The sequence below is a fragment of the Chelon labrosus genome (assembly GCF_963514085.1).
Source record: "Chelon labrosus genome assembly, chromosome: 24".
In the NCBI taxonomy this organism is placed as follows: Eukaryota; Metazoa; Chordata; class Actinopteri; order Mugiliformes; family Mugilidae; genus Chelon; species Chelon labrosus.
The window spans coordinates 5,316,922-5,334,081 of NC_140357.1; the positions used below are offsets into that span (position 1 = coordinate 5,316,922).

Sequence of the window (17,160 nt, forward strand, 5' to 3'; positions counted from 1 at the left end):
GCAGTGATGAGTTGCTTCAAATAGAGCCTGCCGTGTCACCTGTGTCTGCGCCGTAAAGATGCACTTGAACACACCGCAAGGACCAGAGGCAACGGCCACCTGGGACGCACGTTCTCTGGTCGATAGAAAGGAAAAAGCTAGGAGGCTAGGATGTTAAGAAGATGCTGACTTTACATGCTGATCAGTTGGTCTATAGTTTATACATAGTAGAAGTCAAATATATATGTGTTTGAATGTTCAGATTAGACGAAAATAAGAAAAAAGGCTTCTGGGTCCTTCCATAGAGATTGCCGTTTGAACCTCATATACGTAATAACACCATTAAAATCCACAAAATGCAATTAAATCCAATAAATCTGTGCCTCATCAACTGCATGGATGTATTAAGATTAAATCATCCGTACAATTAACAAGGTAAATGTGCCACTTTGTGGTGTTTATGATTTAATTCATCCAGCCTCAATGGAGAGCAAACTCCAGACAGTGGAGGGGTTTCTGAGGGGCTCAGGGGGATTTGTTTTATCGCACGGGCCCTACGGTATCACCAGACTGCCTGTTAAGACATGAAAGGAGAAGGACAATGCAGATATATATTGAACTGTGACCTGTGTTTGATTAGCATGCACTCACATGCTTGGATAACTAGCAAAGACACACACACACAAACACACACACACACACACACACAGACTGGGAGGGAGGTATAGATGAGATGTAAATGCCGCCATTGGCAGGTCAGTGGCAATCAGCCCAGAAACCCTCCCAGTTTACTCCTCCTTTCCACACATCATCACCCAGCATCTGCTTAAACCGCTGTGAAACGTCTGATGATCGTTCCTGGTTCAAGACAGAGTTCGGCAGAAAGACCGAACAGAAAAGCTGCTATTTTTTTTTTTACCGTTTGGCTCGCTTGATCTCCTCTTCATCAGTCTGCTCGAACAGAAAATATGTTTTCAAGAAGTAGATGAACTTTTAACATGATACTGTGGGCGATGTCGCTCTCCCATTAACAAGCAGAGATGAAAGAAACCGCCTCAGCAAAATCATCATTTTGTGTTTAGGAGTTTAAGACGTTCATGTTGAGAGGTTTTCTTAAAGGGGACGAGCTTTATATTCTCATTTGTCGGACTCCACTAGAGTAGAGTAGAGTCCCTGAAAGATTATTAGCACCTGTCTCTTTAAGGTCCTGTCCTTAAATGTTCACTTTTCTCTGATTGGCTCTTTGTCTTTGCTTATGCGAGTGGTTGCGGGAGTCCGGCGATCCACTGGTTTCGGTAGTTTCTTATTCTAATTAGGTGCCTTTAACATCACCCAACTGTACTGTTTAGTAAGAACCAGTGGCTGGATATAAAGATGGACGAACCCGCCGTTACACAGGATTGCTGAAAAGTGGTTTTGAAGCTCAGCACGGTGGCTCCAGCTGCCTCCATCTCCAAACGTTGCTATAAACAGGCGAGTTATCAAAACCTTTTCTCGCACCAGGCTGTAAACATTTTTTTTGCTGTAACATCAGACATTTTACCGTTTACGTCAATCGGGATTAAGACATTTTTAATAGCAATTGAGGAACTGCACTTGTTTGAAACTTCCTGTTTGCTTTATATATGTTTGTGTCAAAGGTTGCACGTTGGTGAGAACGTTTACATTAATCAAGAAGACTGAACTTTGATTTGGGCATGTTGAGCTTAGAATAAATAAATAAAATAACGAAAAAGGACATCGGAAGCTGAGTTTCTTTCATTAGCGATTACTTTAACATACCTTTACCTAATTTTTCTGAAACTCTGGCCATGTTTAACATCCAGCACTGTCTATTTTGAATATATAAACATGTATCTCACAGATTACAAGCAAGAGCATAACACGTTTCCTTTAACAGCAGCACCTTAACACAAAAGAGGTAAAAATAAGTTAAGTTTAACACATTTTATGCTGTCGGCTTAGTTTTTTTTTTTTTTTTTTTACGCATTTATCACATTCACAGCAGTGCTTCGCAGCATTCATGGTTCTGCTCTCAAGATAGCTGTCATGAGATATTCTTGAAATATGTTCATTACATGCTATATATCTGAGCATGTGTTGTATTGTGCTGCGTTTAGGGAAATAGGTGTGATAAACGTCTGTCTTAGCTCGCACTCGGAGCAGGTAACGAGGCCTAAAGGCGAGGCAGAAAAGAAAAGAGACCAAAACAGGAGGGAAAGTGCACCAAATGTTATATTTAATAAAGAGGGAGTGAGGCAAAGGAGGAGGAAACGGTGAAAACCCAACAGAAAAACACGCATGCAGGAGGCTTCAGATGAGCTTTATTTAACAGAGGAGGAACAGGCAGGTGAGACAGAAAAGCAAGAGTACAGTCTTTTAAAAAAATAAAAGAAATTAAGAAGGAAACGTTAATACAAAACTTTCCACAAACAGACGAAACAGGAAAGAGCAGATTCAGCCTTTGCAGTGTCGCCCCGGCTAATTTTAGTGAGTTAAACCCGTGTGACAGAGTGAGGAATTTAGCGCTGCATTGAGTCCTGAGTCATTTTTTAAAAAGGGAGCTAAACGTTAACGGCGTGACAGTTAGTGGTCTTGGCAGAGGGAAGGCTTTCAGACGGATTAATATGGGCCTCATCGATCACTGGAAACGCACTGTAGTCACACATTAAGGATTTGGTGCAAAAGAGAAAAAGTGATATTTTACCGATAGTTCATCAATAATACGAGTGGAGCTATTTATTATGTTACAGAGGTATAAATAGATGTAACGCTGGATTTTCCAAAACCGTCAGAGTTCACCTGAGAACCCAAAGTGTTGTCTGGTCAGAGCCCGGTTGTGTGCGTGGTTGTGCGAGTGTGCGTCTATGTACATGTCTGCAAACCTGTGTGCGTCCGGGTGCGCGTGACTGCGAGCGGGTATCCTGCTGTGAGGGGGCGGGTACCCGGGGTCCCCGTACATCTGCCCCGCCATCGCTCGGATGTTTTCGGCGTAGGCGTTGCCCTGAGAGGGAACCCGCCCGTGGAAGTCCTCCAGCGTGCGGCTGCGCGAGTGCCTGGAGTTTCGGTTGCGTGCGTTACCCTGAGCGTCGAATATAACGTGACCGTGCGTGTTATCGAGTGCGGGGTAGCCCTGCACGTCTACAAGCCTTTGGCTGTGAGGGTATAAGTATTCATACCTGTTTAAGTTGCCCTCTATGGGCCTGTTTAAGCCGCTACATGTCTGGCTGTTTGAGACAAACCTATACCTCGTACGTGATCTGCACGCAGCGCTCTGTGCATACCCCCCTTCATCATCATCATCGCTGTACTCCCTTTGTGCGAATCCGAACGTGTAACCGCTGCATCTGTCGGCTTGCTTTAAACCGTACGTGTATCTGGTGTGCGTCTCCGGGCTCTGCGCGTAACGCTGCCTGAAGCCGTGAGGCAGCGGCTCAGACGCCCGTCTCCTCAGCGCGGGGAGGAGGAGGGAGGAGGAGCGGCGAGGCAGAGGCGGCTGCTCTTGGCGGCTGGCCACTCGTACCTGATTGGTGGAGGCCGTTTGACTGCTGGGTTGGTGCGAGGCGGAGGCGTTCGCGGGGTTGGCACTGCTCATCTGTCGGAAGAAAAGAAATGAAGCAGGTATGAATTTTGACTGGTGGATGGTGTCGGTCTTTACAACAGCCGGTTGTGTGACTTAAAATGCTCCAAACAAATCATCCAGAATAGCAGTCACTCTCACAAAGAGAAGCTTTATTTTCATTATTTTCATCTAAATGCGTTTATAAGAAGCTGGAGCCGCATTCTCCACAATAACTGAGTTTATTTGAACACTAGAAAAGGTTTTGTTTGTCACAGAGCCTATCAATTTGCCAACCCACATACAGACAGCTGTAAAAAGAGTCGAAAATGATCACAACATGGGAGAAAGATGATCCTAACGCGAATGGCATCCATCATCGATTTCCCTGTCAAACCGGCAGCAGCTACTTATGATATGAATGATCTTTGAACGCGCCACGCTGTGCAGACGCTTTCATAATGCATACACGTCCCTGAATGTTTCATGGAGCCAAATTCATCTAACCAAACTCCAGGAATGTGGAAATGTTAACATGTTGCCCCATATCTGCTGACACTTCAAGAAGCGAGGGAGTGAGGCGAGGCGGCGGCAGCGGTTGTGAGGAAAGGCTCGTGAATGGATTTTGTTTGGTGTAAAAAGTCAGAAACATGTAACGCGGATCCAGCTGCCGCGGATCATCCCAACGCGCTGCCCTTCCGTGACCAAAAATGTCACTCCTTTCCATTTACGCTGCTTTTCCAAACAGCAAGAGTCGAGTTTTTGTCAGTTCCGATTTGAGAAAACGAAGGTTTTCAGTGGGACGGCGTACCTGCTGCGCTTGTCTCGGCGCCCGGAGCACGACGAGCTGGATGGTCCCGCGGGCGTTTCCCTCCGACGACATGGACTTTATCAGCGTGTCCATGGCGGCGTGGTTGGAGCGGCCGAGCAGCGACTCCCCGTTCACCGCTATCAGCTGGTCGTTCACGCTCAAACGCCCGTCCTGTCGGGAAACAAAGAGACTTTATATTTCTTTCTCGTCACTTATGGGCAAAATGTTACGTAAAGTAAGACAGGCTGGACGCCAATTAAGTTTTAAAAGAAGAGAGGATAAGAGGAGAAATTGGGAGAGGTGTGAAATGCATGTGAGAGAGAGAGAGAGAGAGAGAAAGTAGAAAATGGAAGAAGGGGCCAGGCAAGAAAATTGTAGAGTTAGCAATCTACTGAGAGTGGGAGAGTCATGATAAATACATAGAGCAGCTAATGGAATAGCCTCTGTGGGCACTAAATCACTTCTAAGTGTTTTAAATAGCAGCCTCTTGTAGAGAGGGAACACAGAATAGTGCCCTGGAGGGAGAGAGAGTGGGAGGGAAAGGGGAATGGACGAGTGAGATGAGGAGAAAGAGAGGGGGGATCAAATGAGGGAAGCGTAATGAAAAACTGAAGACACTCTGGGAGGGTGCGCCGAGTCACGACCGCTCCCATTATGGTCAGCGGCGGCCTTTGACCCCGTCTCATTAGCGAGGCACCGTCTTGGCTGACCCGAAAAGCATGCTGGGACGCCGCCGATCGGGATCTTTTTTTTTATTATTTTTTTTTTATTTGTGCCCGCGTCGAATCCAAAGACGTCATCAAAGATTTATGACGAGCTCGCCTGTGATATTCCCTATTAATCTCTTCATTCTCCATGAGAGCGGCGGCGGCAGCACTCTACATGTAATTTTAATTTGTTTTCTTAGCAGACGCCTTGAAATGATCACGGGATAGGATCAGGGATAAAGTCAAAGAACTATATAATCGAGTCCCGAGGCTTGACAGCCCCCCAAAACTCTTTAATGGAAATAGGTTAGATCTCTCCAGGACTCTTCCTCGTCTCCTCCTCTTTTGCCTGCTGTGTGATTGTGTGTGTCTGTGTCAGTCAGACTCGGGGGACGCCCGGGTTCCCTCCTCTGCACCGTCCCGGCACTGCAAAAAGTCTCATCAGGCCCCTCAGCTGCTTTTCATTAGCATGTGCCAACACACACCCGCTGGCGCACACACACACACACGCACACACTCTAGCGTATTGTGTTCCCGCTGAGTGTCTCCACTTTTCAATTTTTATTTTTCTCCTCTTATTCCGCCTATTTCCATCTCTCTATTGTTCGGCTCGGCTATATTCAGCGGGCTCCTTCCCTCCCTCCTTCCCTGGTGTCTGCCTCTCTTCCTCTTATGTGGCATCTTGTCCCAGAGACCTGTTTTGCAGCCAGCCACAGATCTTACTAGGCCATTCTGTCGCTATCCGCATCAGCAGCTGTCAGGAAAAACTACTTCTGAAGGCACTTCTGGGAGCAGCTGCCTGGCCGCGCTGATCCCAGACCAGCCGTTTATCTGAAACGCCACACTCGTCTCCGTGCCGCCTTGTCTCGCAAAGCAGATCTGGGTTCAGCGACTCGGGCCGCGAGGGCATGTGTGAAGGGGCTGCGCATTGAGCCCAAGTGGAGGAATCTCCAAAGTGCTGAAAGGGTTGTTTTTTTTTCTTTTTCTTCCTGACGCAGTCACAACTTGAAGTGAGCACTGAGTGATATAGATAAGGCCACCACAGCGCTGATGCGACGAGGCCACTCGGGGTCAATGGGGGTCAGGGGTTAGGGGAAGCTGCGAGGGAGGGGTTCTGGCCCTCGGAGAAAGACAGGAAAGGAGACAGAGGGGATGAGAGGAAACGACACGAGATAGAAGAGGGAAGAGAATGACCAAATAAAACAAGGTGAGAAAAAAAGTGTCAGCGACAATTTAGGGCAGAAAAAACAATGCTGGGTTCAAGTGGTGGTTACGGATAAAGGAATAATTGGAAGAACCTTGTACCTCACTGCTGAGATAAACAAAGTAATATGCCTCTTAAAATGTCCCTGCAATAGCTTCCAGGATGATGAAAGTCTGATGTGGTATTTTGATAAAAGAATAAATGAACAGAAAGCTACACTATTACTTTAAATGTAATAGCAGAGTATAGAAAGAGTGAAGGATTATGGGAATTCAACCAAGTCTAACATGGCGCCGGAAAGCGAACCCCGTCAGCAACCTTCAAATTCTTCAAAATATTTAATTTGACGTGTACTTTAGTTTGGAACAAATCACGGAGGAGGCGGAGCTTATGAGCTATACCGCAGCCAGCCACTAGGGGGAGCTCTACTTGCTTTGCTTCACCTTTAAGGAGAAGACCCGTCGTCCATCTTTAATATACAGTCTATGGTTTAGTTACGTGAATTTGTTTCTTCTTTTTGTTTTGGGATTTTGAGCAGCTTTGACGCCAGCTAACGGCTATAAAATCAGAAGAAACGGATGTGGTATTAGTTCACGGCATACCGAAAAATACAAAAAATTAGGCTAACCCTAGCCGATCTGATGTGATTTTGGCCCCAATACCGTTCTGGACATCCCTAATTGGTGTATTGGTGTACTCATTCGTACCTTGTAAGCGGCCCCTCCGTGGATGATGGACTTGATGAAGATCCCCAGGTCCTCCCCGGTCTCCCTGGACTTGTTGCCCTTCAGGCTGACCCCCAGGCCGGCCGAGCCCGTCTCATTGAGGGCGATCTCGTACATCAGCTGCTCCTTGCCGTCCTCCGTCACCCTGCCGCTTGTCTCCTCGCCTTTCTACAAAAATAAAACAGAAAGTTTACAATTCCAGACGGCCCATCTTTACAACGCCTTCTCTACCTGCTGTGCATGAAAGCTGATGTCTGAGGCGGGAGCGCCATATCTAACTGAGAAAGACAGATAAGGCCTATAGTAAACTGATAATACCAAAAAAAAAAAGAGTGAGAAGGAAGAGAGACGGATTAAAGAGTCAGGTGGAAGACAGCTGCGGGGAAGAAAAGAGACAGACTCTAAGAGAAAGGAAAATAACAGGAAATGTGTTGTGCGCCGGAAAGAGAGATGAAGGTGTAGGGAGAAAAAGAAGAAAGCTACTGTAGGGAGGTTATTCCATTTGGAGATGAAAGGCGCAGACGGAGAGCGGAGCCATTTCTAAAGGAAACATAATAACCTTTTCATACCTCCTCCTGGAGCGCAGTGGGGGAGGAAGGGGGAGGAAAGACGGAGAGGAGGAGGAGGAGGAGAAGGAGGAGGAGGGGGAGAAGATGGCGGCGCAGAGGAGCATTTAAAAGTAATAACCCATCCCTGAGGTATACCCACTTCATCTCTCATTCACACTCCCCCACTCACTCTTTACATTTCATCCTAATCTCTCCATCATCCTGTACATCTCTGTACTTCTCCAGATCCTGCCACTTTCTGGACTTCTCTCTCTCTCTTTCTCTACACCTCTCGCCCACCCCCTCTCATCCACCGCTGTTTGATGTGAAGAAAATGACCGTGGTCTGGCAACGGCGGCGAAAAGAAAAAAAAATAAAATGAGGCGGGGGAGAGAGAGGGAGAGAGAGAAAGAGGGAGGGGAGGAAAAAAAAGGCAACAAAAGAGAAAAAGGAAAATGTCTGTCATTAGAGAATGGCAAAATGGAGAAAAAAAATGCCAGGTTCAGTCACCCAGGGAAAAGAGGGCCTGCAGAGAGGAGGCGCCGCGGCACCGCTTCACTCCCCAGCCTTATTTCTCTCTAAGAGGAGGGATGAAAGGTTAAGAGCGCGTCTGTGTGCATGCATATGTTCGTCTTCTTTTAGTTCATCATCTCTTCTTCCTCTGGTTAAGAAAATAGTGCAAAGACAACATCTACGCCTGCAAAGTCTGATTTTTTTTGCAGGAATATGCATGTACATTATAGCCGCCATAGCGCTTGTCACAGCTTTAAAGATCTGAGTACCCACACTGGGATTGCGGCAGCCTTACATCAGGCACCTCCACTGAATCAGGAATCCGTGCTCACATTCCCTCTCTCTCTCTCTCTCTCTCTCTCTCTCTCTCGTCATGACACAATTTTAAAGGATGTGGGAGTCACATACGTCCTCCGGAGTCATTTTTATAAAAATCACAAACGCGGAGGCTCGCTCCTCGGCTCGCTCCTCAGCTCGCTGTGATCCTCCAGCCTCGAAATACCCGTCTCCCCTGTCAGCGCCACTCGGCGCTGCTCCGTCCGGGCGCTTAATTAAAACAACAGCCTGTTGAAGGCTTCGGGCCGGGAGGGATACTCGGCTCCAAAATGTGAGGCGGAGCTCTCAGCCCAGTAAAGGTAAAAGGAGATGAACACGGAAGGTCGCTTGCATCAGAGCGAGGAGAATCCTGACACACTGATCTAACGCACTGAGTTTAGTCCCTTCTGGATTTAGAACAGACGACACAGACGAGACTCAGGGTCACATCATTTGGGTGTATATCAAAAACTAGCAATATTGATGCTGATATTGAAAGACTAATACCGCGTGCACGGTAACGGCAAACAGAAAGCGCTCTGCGTTGTTAAAGCTGACCCCCAAATCCTCACGCAGCATCCTCTTCGTCAGCTTTTATAAATAAATGAATGGACAGAGGAAACACCGGCGGACCAGCCCCGGCAGTCTCGGTGTGGAGGCGCCGACCATGAACTGAAACGTCCCCAGTTGAGGTCAGCTTTCTCAATTCCTGTCACCGAAAGGGAGCATAAAAGCCACTGAATTTTGTTTCTTTTACCAACAAACCCAACATTAAACCTGAATTCAGAAGCTTTTACTCTCCAAGCTGCTTTGTCCCCCACAGCTTAAATCTCCTCCCTGCAACAACAGAGACGTCTCCTACTTCCTTCTGAAAAGTCTGTTCTTTGAGACTTTTACATGGAAGGTGAGGAAATAAATGTGCATAAAATTGTGCAAATTAAGTATTTATTTCTGCAGTTTCTTTAGCACACTTGTCAAATTGATTCCACTCAATTATATGACGATGAAATGAGTCAGAATCTATTTTCTACTTCGGTAAAACGTTCACTCTGGGTCTCTTTTTACCAACATGGTATTTCTTAGTGTTGTTACTCAACACCAGAGGCTTTCCAAAGACAATCTGCTACTTCCTGCTCCAGAGACACTTGAGACGACTCAGGTGGGAGGTTTTAAATACCTCCGTGATCACACACAAGGTGAAGGCGGCCAAATCCGGGGCCCGGCGGGCTGTGGGAGACTCTGGGAGACACTTATTAAAAAACGAGAAGCCACAGTTTATTTGTTGTACCTCGCTGCCGATTTACACGTGTTTACACAACCAGCTGAATCTCAGTGGTGGTCCAGCAGCAGACGCACGCTCTCACACTCTCCCGAATCCCCACTAATGCCCTTTCCTTGGGGGCAGATTGGGTCCTCGGGGCGGCTGAGACCCCTTGGCTCCGCTTTGCGACCCCCTCCTCTATTCACCGTTAGCCCTCAGCAATGGCTCTTTAACAAGCTTTTAGCCGGGAGAGAGGCCACCCTCTTCAATGCCCAAATGAGGAGACAAAAAGAAGCTTTTTCTTACCCCAGGGTGGGTGGCGAGAAGGGGGGGCAATACACAGCGATTACACACAGAGCCTTTTGTCGCTGAGGATTTCTAAATGGGGGGTTTCAAAGCTTTGGGATTAGCGGTGAGAGCGACATTCAATTAAGATGAGATCTCGCCGCGCTCGACGGTGACGGCGGAGCTGCCAATTAATCGCCTTAATGTCTGCCTCTTCGCAGCTTTACACCTTTACCTCACAACGAAGAGAATGGAAAATAAAATGACTGATTGAGGGATAACTGTTAGGGGGAGCGGGTGGGGGGGTTGGGGGGAGATGCTGAAGCAAAAGAAGGAGGAGAAAGACAGAAGAGAAGGGCGGACATGGAGCTGATGAAAGAGACAACATCAAGTTATTTTCTTCCTTTTTCCTGCGAGCTGGCTTAGAACGCGGCGGGCAACGGCGGGTCAGCCATGTGCACAGTGACCCCTCCGTCCTGTCCCTGGAAAACTAATAGCCCTGCACACACTTTCACTCACAAAAACACACATATATATCACGCTCTCAAAAAAGAAAAACACTCTAATCTCCGCCCCTGAAACAAAAACGAGGGCCAGCGAAATAATGAGAGCGGCGCAGATGCAGAAATGCTGACGGGGATAAAAAGCTCTGATTAGAAGTTATCACTTTTTAATTACTTAGAGGGAGCGCGCCAGTACAGGAGACGGGGTAGAGAACGGCTGTCTTTTTGTGTCCTAATAACGAGGCTAATTCGCGGGCTTTATTGTCACACTCTTGACTGAAAGGGACCGGCGTGCCTCGGAGCAGCGCCGAGCGCTTTCACAGAGCCGCACGGTGCTCAGCTAACATCAATACCCCCCTCCCTCCATTGAAACTAATCAATCAGCAGCTCAGCTAGTTCCTCTGAAAGACTGCTTTACTCGAAGAGTTTTGGCGAAACACGAAACCCTGAGCAGCTTCAGGGCTGCAGCTGACCTCCCACCTCCTCCTTCTCAAAAAGCGCAGCAAATGTAGCCTCGCCAACAATGTTAAGACCACGCTGAAACAGTCAGATTAATATTTAACAGATGAACGTAAAAGTTTCGTATAAACTTTAGTTTCGTTTGCATCAGAAGTACTGGCCGAAAGGTACACTCGAACGCACCATAAAGACTACAATCGCCAACTAGCGTAACTACGCTTTGCAGCTAGGAAATAACACTCCTTACCAACAGGTGGCAGTAGTCAGAAAGGGAAACTAGAAGATATTGAACAGCTATAGAATAAAAGCCACCACACAGAGCTCGCCAACAATGTTAAAGCCAGTCTAAAAAAGTCCAATTAATATTTAACAGACGGCTATAAAGATTTTGTGCAAACACTCCCCGTCCCCGATGAGTCTAGTTTCATGTGAGATATCCGCGATTAAACCGCTGCCGACTTCTAACAACCGCGCAACTTCCCATCCATCAGGCCGGAGATTTAATTTCTTCTCCGTCTCCTCCGCTTTCTGACTAATAACTGGAAGACTAATGGCGCTCCGCAGAGCACAGCTGTACATTAATTAGCAAGATTTTATTGCAAGAAATGGATTTGAAGCATTCTGTCTTCTAAATGATCAACTTGACTGTACGCTGGTGGAATTAACTGTGGTGATAAAGAGGAAACACTACAGCCGTGAGGGAGTATCAGGCATATTATGCAACTATACTTACTGTATAATAAAAGGCAGACATATTTACATAAGGAGTCACAGGATAAATGCTCAGATCTCCCTGAAGTTCCAATAAATAAAGTGAGTTCCTGAGATTATTTTACTTTCATTTTTTTCCAAATGGCTTTACAAGCAGAGGTTTGGAATAAAAATGATGTGGGAGAACAGGGTCAGAAGTGGGAGGGCTAAGTTTTTCCAAAGTCCAAAAGTGTTTTTGCATTTTGCATGCGAAGACCAGGCCAAGATTTTGCACTTGAACGCACCACAAAGACTACAGTCACCAACTAGCTTAACTACGCTTTGCACAAAGCAAGCAGAGCTCCCCCTGGTGGCTGGCTGCAGTATAGGTCATAAGCTCCACCCTCTCCATGTTAGTGGATGGGCCTTGCGCCAAACTAAAACACTAAAATACACGTCGTGGTTTCTGTCATTTCAGGTAGTTAATATAATGTTGATGCATGTTCAAGTGTACATTTTTTGGATAAGTTTGCTTTTAATTTTTTGACGCTGTAGAAACAGGATGTGACATAATACTACTAGTGTCAGTTTGGCCAACGCAAGGAAGTGGCGACATGTTGTCCATATTTATATACAGTCTATAAGGGCATCTAGCAAAAACAATTGTTCATTGGATTGTTCAAATGAGATAAAGACCAACAAAAAAAAGTGTCCTGTTGACTTCTCAATGTACCTTTACTGTATGTGAAACTCTGACCTTGAGTATTTAGAGCCCAAACAGAGCTGAATTGCATACCTTCTGCAGATGAAAGGCGGATGCACAGTATAGATTTCAGCTGATTAAATATACCCACAGAAGGGCAAACTAGATCGTGATGGATGCAATAAGCCGCCGCTGCAGATTAATAACCTGTAGCGGCGACAGTGAAGTTGGTCAAGGAAGACTCACAACTGCGATGCAGCCAATTAATCTCCGCAGTTATTATTGAAAATAAAACCGCAGTAATGATCAGTGGATTCGCACTCACTCACTAAATATGACTGTTTTCGGAAGACGTTAGAGACTTAATAACGCTAACGGACAAATAAGAGGATGTGAAGTGGAGTGAGCCGCTCCTTGACCGTGCTCCACACAAACTGCCACAGTAATCTGCAGGAAAATGAGCAATTAAAACGTTCAAGGGAAGAAAAGGAGTATTTTTGGTTGCGTGGAGTGGAGTGGAGTGGAGAAGTTTGGGAAAGGTGTTTCAATAATGTGCTAATTTGGCTGCTTTTAATGATGAACTTTTTCTTAATCCTTTCTTCTCTTTTTTTTTTTTTTAACGCTGGCCTGCACATTTAAATTCAGCGTCGCAGGACCTCCGGAGCGCCTGTGTGCGGCGCCCGCGCGTGCTTCTGTAAGTACGCGAACGTGAGCGTGCGCTTAGGGGACATCAAACCGCCTTTGAGGTGGAGGACTGCGCTGGAGATAAGGGCCAGATCTCGCGGGGGCACCGACAACTTCAACAGCCTCGACAGACAGGAGTGAAGGCTCTCTCTCTCCCTCATTCACTCCCCCCCACCCCCTCCCCTCCCTCCCAACTCCTTAAGTCTCTCTCTAATGCACAAACACAAGCAAGTGTTAGATGAAGACTGTAGAGGCTCTTCAAAGTGCACTTGTTATGCCAAGACTGCCGGGCCATTAATGAGGGCAAACTATTTTGGGAAGCAGTAACTTAGCGGTTTAAAGATGTGTGATGTTTGCACATGTGTGTGTCAGAGAGAGAGAGAGCACTCGTGTTGAAGTTTTTTTTTTTTATCAAGGACTGTGTGTTTAGGGGCTCGCGTGTGTGCAGCCACTCTAGGTGTGAATATGCATCAGTCACTACAAAGGCCCCGTGCGTCTCCCTCGCAGAGCTTTGATGTGGTGGAAAGGGAATAATCAGAATAACCGCAGAGGACAGAGAGAGAGGAGAGAGAGAGAGAGAGGGAGCAGGCGAAAAAACATCATTTACAGAGAGCGAGTGACTTTCAAGGGGCCACCTGGCTGAGCGTGTGCATGTTTAAAAGTGTGTTTATTGATCAAATGTCCCCTGTGTGAGCTCAGTCAAACTGGGGCAGTTTCTGACCTCTGACCCCCCCGGCGGCCGCTGCAGGTAAGCGGTCAGTTAACACCCGACAAGCGGCGACACGCTCGCACGTTTCCTGCGGGGTCGCCGGGGGGCTTGTGTGCGTGACTTCCTCGGGCATCGCTGTGTCAACAGAGCAGAGAGGGACAGGAAGGCCAGAGCGTGCTCTGGGTGGGTTGGTGCGAAAGGGCATCAACATAAAGAGGGTTGCTCCCCTGGGAGGAGGAAGGGAAAAAAAACAAAAAAAAACGACACAATGTGGAGGAAGTGTTTAAAAAAAAGAGTGACGAGGGATGAAGAGGAGAAAGCGAATGACGGCAGAGCTGCTGCTTTCTTACCAGTTCCCGAGGAAGGAAGATGTCCTCCTGCCGTGCCACCACCACACACACGCTCTCGCCCTGCTTGGTGCTGCGCAGCATGGCCACCAGTTCCTCCTGGGTCCGGCCTGTCATGTCCATGCCGTTCACCTACGCGCACACACACAGGAGTAGATGAGTGGATTATCCACTGGCATTGCTCCAATAACACGTATCGAATTGAACCGCTGTGGTTCTTTAATGAAAGTCTGCAGCCAGCAGTCTCTCTTGGGTAGAAAGTAGTTCCAGTGAAAACTCCAGGAAGTATATAGTGTCTTTGTTTTGCTGCGACAGCCTTTTTTGTTTTAGTGGCTCAAATCCAGCAAGAACCACCACAGAATTTCCATTTACCATTTATTATTATTTTTAGGGGAGACATCAAGGTTTTAATCACCTAAAAAAAGCTTATTTAACTGTAATCCTGAAGTGTGGATGTATGTGCATTATTTCTTGAGAGAGTGCAGTGATGGTGTTCAGCCAGCAGGGGGGCCGTAGAGCTCAACCGCCTGTTGCTGTTTGTTTGCTGCTCAGCGGGAGATCCCCAGGCTGGGGCGCGCCCTTACCTCCAGGATGCGGTCCCCGGGCTGCAGGCGGCCATCTTTGATTGCGGCGCCGCGCGACAAGATGTTCTTCACCAGGATGGGCCCGGGCCCGTGGACGGAGGAGTCCCTGGTCACCACGGTGAAGCCCAGACCCTCGGTGCCTGCGGGGAGCAAAGCAAAGCCTGCGTCACGACGCGCATCGGAGACATCTCTGACCCCGAAAAACAAGACTTAATTACCAATTTTATGACTTTTTAATTTGGTTTTAATTGAATTTATTCCTTTCGTCTCATCTCGCCGTAGACTTTTTCCACTTCCCCTCCTGTCCTGCTGAACCCAGGCTGCAGCCAGCTTTAGCATCATCCTCCACATTAACTACTGTTTAAGAGCCTGCTTTCCTCCGGGGGTTAGTAGCCTGGCTCAGCCTCAGAGCCACCGGGGAGCAGGCTCCTCTCCTAGCCGGATTAGACAGACTCTGCCTTTAATTTCACGTGTGAGCAGGCCGAACGGTGGCTGATGAAGGGAGGCAGAGGGAGAAGATGGAAGGTGGAGGTGGAGGAAAAAGAGAGAGAGAACCTGAGAGATATTATTCCCTTCTCCAGCTCTCCTCCCTGGGGGCCCGAAGTGATTTCCACAAAGATTTTCCTTGTGAGCTTTACTTTGTGTGTGTATTCACTCACATGCGTGTGTGTGTTTCTGGGGCCACACACACACACACACATGCATGAGCCATCAGCCCCCAGAGCCTCCACCCTCTCCCTCTTTCACGGCCTCACAAGCCCCAAGCCATGAGTGAAATGTGCCACGCTCTGTGCGTGCTCTCGTGAGTGTGTGCGCGGGGAGGGCAAAGCTGCCGTGGCATACTAAAGGCGGCGAACGATGCTATCTGGTCTCCGCGCTAAGCCTCTGCCTGCCCTACATTAGCGCACCTAAACCTCGCCGCCTGTCAATCACGCGGAGAAAGAGCCTGTTGCCGAGGGAGAAGGTGTTAGAAACCCCGTAATATCCTCTGCTCTGATCTTGCATCAGGTGAAAGGGATAGAGGGAGACATTGGGGGGGGGGGGAATCAAACAAAAGAAGGATGGAGGGAAAAGAAAATGGGAGGGATGAAAAGGTGCTGGGAAAATAAAAAAAAAATAACAATACAGCAGTAGCGAAAAGGGCTTTGAGCTGGAGCTGGTGAGTGTGGAGCCCAATTTTTAGTCATCCTTTCATGTGGGCGTCTTGCCTTTCTTGAGAAACCTGCAGCGAGCCCGCCTCTCTCATGTGTGTGTGTGTGTGTGTGCACGTAGCCCAACTACAGCTGTCTCTTTAATGCCCCAGAACAGAGCCTATTCACAGTCCTAAGAACCTATTCCCATGCTATCAGCACATCATCACTCCAGCATTGAGGGGATAAGGTGGCTGGGATGCCAGGTTGATGCAGTCTAACGGCGTAAGAGCCAGGCACTCAGGAATCGAAAGAAAAATGAAAGAAGTCTTTACAATGGCAACATGTATTTGGACAACACTTCTTTGAATGTTTCTGATCAGAGATTCCTACTAAGTAAGAACATCATGAAAGTGTGGCACCTTGATAACGTCCAAATCAATGCAGCCTAGTGTTGTGTCAAGCGATTCAGTTGCATAGTTACCCTTCTTCAGGTCGATTTTTATCCTCTTGCCTCCCTTCTTGTTGGTAAGGTTAGCCAGGTTGGGTACAGGACTCTTGCTGACCAGGGGGCTCTGGCTCCGGGTCCTGGGTGTCGGGGAGGAGCTGGCTGGTGAAGGTACGGGCGACTCTCTCTCCAAGGAGCTAGGCCCAGACTGCAGCTCCACAGCCGGCTCCGGGGTCCTGGCTCGCGCCTCCGGCCGCTTCACCTCCGACTTGGCGCTCGGCTTGGAATCCGGTTTGGGTGCTGGTTGGGAATCGGCTTTGCCACGGCGCACCACCAGCGGACTCTTTGCCTTCGCGATGATGTCTTTGGTGTCGCTAGAGAAAAGCTGACCTATCAGGCTCTTCTCGTAGCGCGTCTTGTTGGCTGAAGGGAGGACCTCCAGACGCACCAAAGAGGAGGGCGAGGAGATCATGGCTTGACGGAAGACTTCCTGTGATCTGGGAGAAGAAATAATTAACAATATTTACATTTTTGCCATGCGTATGTGTGACGGAAGAAGACACCTGGCAGGGAACAAACAGCCAAGCTGCTTAAACAAACCATAAAACAACAAAGGAGACAATGAAACTCAAGCAGAACACAAAAGGAGGACACAGACAATTAGAAAGCAAAGAACGAAGAGGGGGAATGAGGCTTGTGTGCCGTTAATGGAGCTGCATTTCAGTTTGGATCGAGAACAGAGAGCCTTCTCCAGCTGGTATGGGACACTGCGGTCCCTATCAGATGGGGAGACCTTACAGCAGGCTCCTATTGCAGCTTTAATAGACTACTATCAGCGCAACATTCACACAAAATGACAACACAGTGGGAGTTGCAGTTAAATGGACCCATTCAGCTCCACCTCAGAGGGACAGCGAACGAGAGGATGGAGGGGAGAGAAAGAACAGGGACAGGAGTCGAGGAAGAAATTAGAAGAGAGGGACAGAAAATACACTC

The 17,160-nt window shown here is 47.7% G+C and overlaps 1 protein-coding gene across 2 annotated transcripts in view; it reads right to left on the bottom strand.

The window, feature by feature from the left end:
• pard3ba (par-3 family cell polarity regulator beta a) overlaps window positions 1–17,160 on the bottom strand; it is a 136,587-nt gene that overhangs the window by 73,595 nt on the left and 45,832 nt on the right. Inside the window, exons 8-13 of one of the 2 annotated variants that reach the window (XM_084574246.1) lie at window positions 16,201–16,661; window positions 14,587–14,726; window positions 14,006–14,134; window positions 6,968–7,153; window positions 4,350–4,520; window positions 3,503–3,574 (exon numbers count right to left, since the gene is read on the bottom strand). In XM_084574246.1, coding sequence (XP_084430372.1) covers window positions 3,503–3,574; window positions 4,350–4,520; window positions 6,968–7,153; window positions 14,006–14,134; window positions 14,587–14,726; window positions 16,201–16,661 — 1,159 coding nt within the window. The remainder of the gene's footprint in view (window positions 1–3,502; window positions 3,575–4,349; window positions 4,521–6,967; window positions 7,154–14,005; window positions 14,135–14,586; window positions 14,727–16,200; window positions 16,662–17,160) is intronic. The other variant, XM_084574247.1, reaches the window with a different exon arrangement.